Source organism: Physeter macrocephalus, chromosome 13 (assembly GCF_002837175.3).
Source record: "Physeter macrocephalus isolate SW-GA chromosome 13, ASM283717v5, whole genome shotgun sequence".
Lineage (NCBI taxonomy): Eukaryota > Metazoa > Chordata > Mammalia > Artiodactyla > Physeteridae > Physeter > Physeter macrocephalus.
The window spans coordinates 53295943-53298907 of NC_041226.1; the positions used below are offsets into that span (position 1 = coordinate 53295943).

At 63.2% G+C, this 2965-nt stretch overlaps 1 protein-coding gene across 1 annotated transcript; it reads right to left on the reverse strand.

Annotated features, from left to right (window-relative positions):
* Positions 1-787: 787 nt before the first annotated feature.
* POU4F1 (POU class 4 homeobox 1) lies at positions 788-2723 on the reverse strand. The gene is made up of 3 exons (XM_055089546.1): positions 2492-2723; positions 1536-1820; positions 788-1423 (listed from the first exon to the last, which is right to left on the reverse strand). The coding sequence occupies exons 1-3, from the start codon at positions 2612-2614 to the stop codon at positions 788-790; spliced, it is 1044 nt and encodes a 347-aa protein (XP_054945521.1). The 5' UTR covers positions 2615-2723.
* Positions 2724-2965: the final 242 nt, after the last annotated feature.

The following is a 2965-nucleotide window of genomic DNA, read 5'->3' on the forward strand; positions in this document are numbered from 1 at the left end:
AATGGAGAGCAGCCATCGGAGTCTCATTGGAAAAGAGGAAATAAATCAAAGAGGACTTGCATGGGGTGTGGGTGAGACTTAGAGGAAGGATTAAATTAAACACAGAAACAGAACAACTAGCTTTGCTACTCAGAATTTCACCTTCTGGTTCGTCTGGTGTTCGGTCTTTGACTCAGTTCCTGTGTGTAGGGCTGGGCGATAGTAATAACGTGGTGCTCTTTTTTCTCTTCCTTGGGGGTGGGAGGGGGGGATGAAGCTGCAGAACACGACTCTCCGAAGTTAAATTTCTAAAGCATTTTTTTCTTTGCTTTTGTTCTGTTTTGTTTTCGTTTGTCTTTATTTGTCTAGTTTTTGGTGGTTGGTAGGTTTTTTTTGTACATAGCTCCTTGGTCCCCAGGAGATTTTGATAAGTGTCTCTGGTCAAAAACAGTTTCCCTACCCTTCCCGAGTCTCCCCCCACCCTCACCCCCAGAGCCATCCTGCTCCTCAGAACCCCTCCTCCAGTCTCCGCTTTCCTTCCCCCGACTCCCCACTCTCACAAACGCTCCCTCGTCTCCCCCCCGCCCTTCTCTCCGGTGTCCACACCCGGCACCCCAGTCCTCCAAGCTGGGGAGGGTAAGGGCAGGGAGAGCAGAGACGAGGTGGAGGCGAGCGCTCGAGGAGGGACTCCCCAAATGCAAGCAGGACAACGGACACTAAATCCGGGGGGAAACAGGCCCGGGGAAAGCCCCCCGAAATGCCCCTTCGGCTCCCCGCTCTGCCCCGCCCGGTACACCTCCCATCCCCCTCAGTAAGTGGCGGAGAATTTCATCCGCTTCTGCTTCTGTCTCTGGTTGCAAAACCACACCCGCACCACGTTCTTTTTGAGGTCCAGTTTCTCGGCGATGGCGGCGATCTTCTCGGACGAGGGCCGGGGCTGTACGGCGAAGTAGGCCTCGAGCGAGCGCTTCTCGGGCGCGGCGATGGAAGTCCGCTTGCGCTTCTTCTCGCCACCGTTGAAGAGCTCGGGCTTGTTCATTTTCTCGCGCTGCGCGCCCTCGGCTTCCTCCAGCCACGCCTGCAGGATGGGCTTGAGCGCGATCATATTGTTGTGCGAGAGCGTGAGCGACTCGAACCTGCAGATGGTGCTCTGGCTGAGCGAGCCCACGCCCGGGATCTTGAGGTTGGCCAGCGCCGAGCCCACGTCGGCCTGCGTCACACCCAGCTTGATGCGCCGCTGCTTGAAGCGCTCGGCGAACGCCTCGAGCTCGCGCGGGTCCGTGTCCGAGTCGCAGATGGACGCCAGGCCCGCCGCGCCCACCACGGCCGCCGCCGCCGACGCCGCCGCCACCTGCCCGGCCGCCGCTGCCGCCGCCGCCGCCGCCGCCGCGCCCGCGCCCCCCGGGGGCCTCCTCAGCAGCCCGGGCCTTGCCCCGGCGGCGTCCTCGGCAGGGGGCACGGCCCCATCCGCCCAGACCCACCGCCCCTTCTTGGGCGCCGCCGCCGCCCCCCGGGCCGCCGCCGCCCCCCGGGCCGTCGTGGGCGCCGCCGCCCGCCGCGCCCGCGCCGCCCGCGCCGGCCATGAGCGCGAGCGAGGGCGACGAGATGTGGTCCAGCAGGTCACCGGGCTCGAGCGCCTGGTGGTGATGGTGGTGGTGGTGGTGATGCGCCAGCGGCACGGTGGACGTGGACGTGCATGGCACGCTGTTCATCGTGTGGTACGTGGCGTCCGGCTTGAACGGGTGGCTCTTGCCCTGGGACACGGCGATGTCCACCGCCGCCAGCGCCTCGGCCCGCGCCAGCAGCGTTTCGTCTAGGCTGGCGAAGAGGTTGCTCTGCAGCTGCAGGCGACACAAACCAAACCAAAAAAAAAAAAAAAAACACCAACCACAAAACCAGAAAAAGCAAAAACACAGAACAACCACACACAAGCCGGAAAGCACGACAAGCAAAAGGCAAACACAAAGCAAGCAAAATAATAACGACGAGGGTGGGGATAGTGGAGACCGGGAAAGACAGAATAGGGACACATTGGGGACCAGACAGGGGGTCAGATGAGAAGATACGGGAGTGTGAGGAGAGGGGCAGATGCGGAGGAGAGGGGGACACAGGAACACATTCCGGGGACGGGCGTGGGAGACGGAAAAGGAGGGGGAAAGAAGAAGTGCAGATGTAACTCGCAGCTGGGCACCCGGGTCACGCACCCGAACACGCACAGAGAACGCCTTTCCAAGGCATGAAATTAACAGGAAAGAGTGGAGGGAAGTCGAAACTCATGGCCCCAGCGCTCCCCAGTCCGATCGCTGGCGCCCGACACCGAGGCAGAGGAGACGGGAACACGACACTAAGCGCCACCGTACAAAGCCTGCCTCGCAACGGGACTCTTCTAAAACTCCCTGCCCGCAAATCCCCGCACCGGGACCTGTACACACATCAGCACCCGACATGCAGCGTCTCGGAGACGGGGAGGGGGCGGGCACGCGGGCCGGGTCCGCGGGCATGGGGCGCTTACCGGCGGCGTGGGCAGGCAGGCCCGCCGGATGGCCTCGGAGCTGGAGTGCAGCGACGGGTACTTGTGCTCAGGGAGGGTGGGATGCATGGCAAAGTGAGGCTGCTTGCTGTTCATGGACATCATCTTGATGGCTTGGCATGTAAATCCACAAACACTCCGAAAGTCCGCGGGAAAGTGCGCACGCCGGCTCCCCCGGCCTCCCTTCGGAGGCTGCAGCCGCGGCGGCTGGCGGCGCGGAGGCGGCGGACGCGCCGGGGGCCGCTGCTGCTTCTGCTGCCGCCGCTGCCGCCCGGCGCTCCTTTGACCGCGCAGACCGCCGCGCACCGGCCTCGCGATCCCACTTCTCCGAGAGCTCTAGCCCCGTGCGCCGACGGGATGCACTCCTCTTACACCTGAGCCCCAATTCTCGCGGCCGGTCCGGGAAGCTCTCGCGAGAGCTCGCGGGCCCGCCGCGCTGACAGGCATCAGCTGTCT

Excerpts from the sequence above, each read along its gene's own strand:
- POU4F1 (XM_055089546.1), bottom strand. The coding sequence starts at position 2,614 with ATGATGTCCATGAACAGCAAGCAGCCTCACTTTGCCATGCATCCCACC. Across the intron at positions 1,821-2,491 it reads CCTGCCTGCCCACGCCGCCG|CTGCAGAGCAACCTCTTCGC; the intron begins GTAAGCGCCCCA and ends TGTCGCCTGCAG. Across the intron at positions 1,424-1,535 it reads GCGCGGGCGGCGCGGGCGCG|GACGCCGCCGGGGCAAGGCC; the intron begins GCGGGCGGCGGC and ends CCCCCTGCCGAG.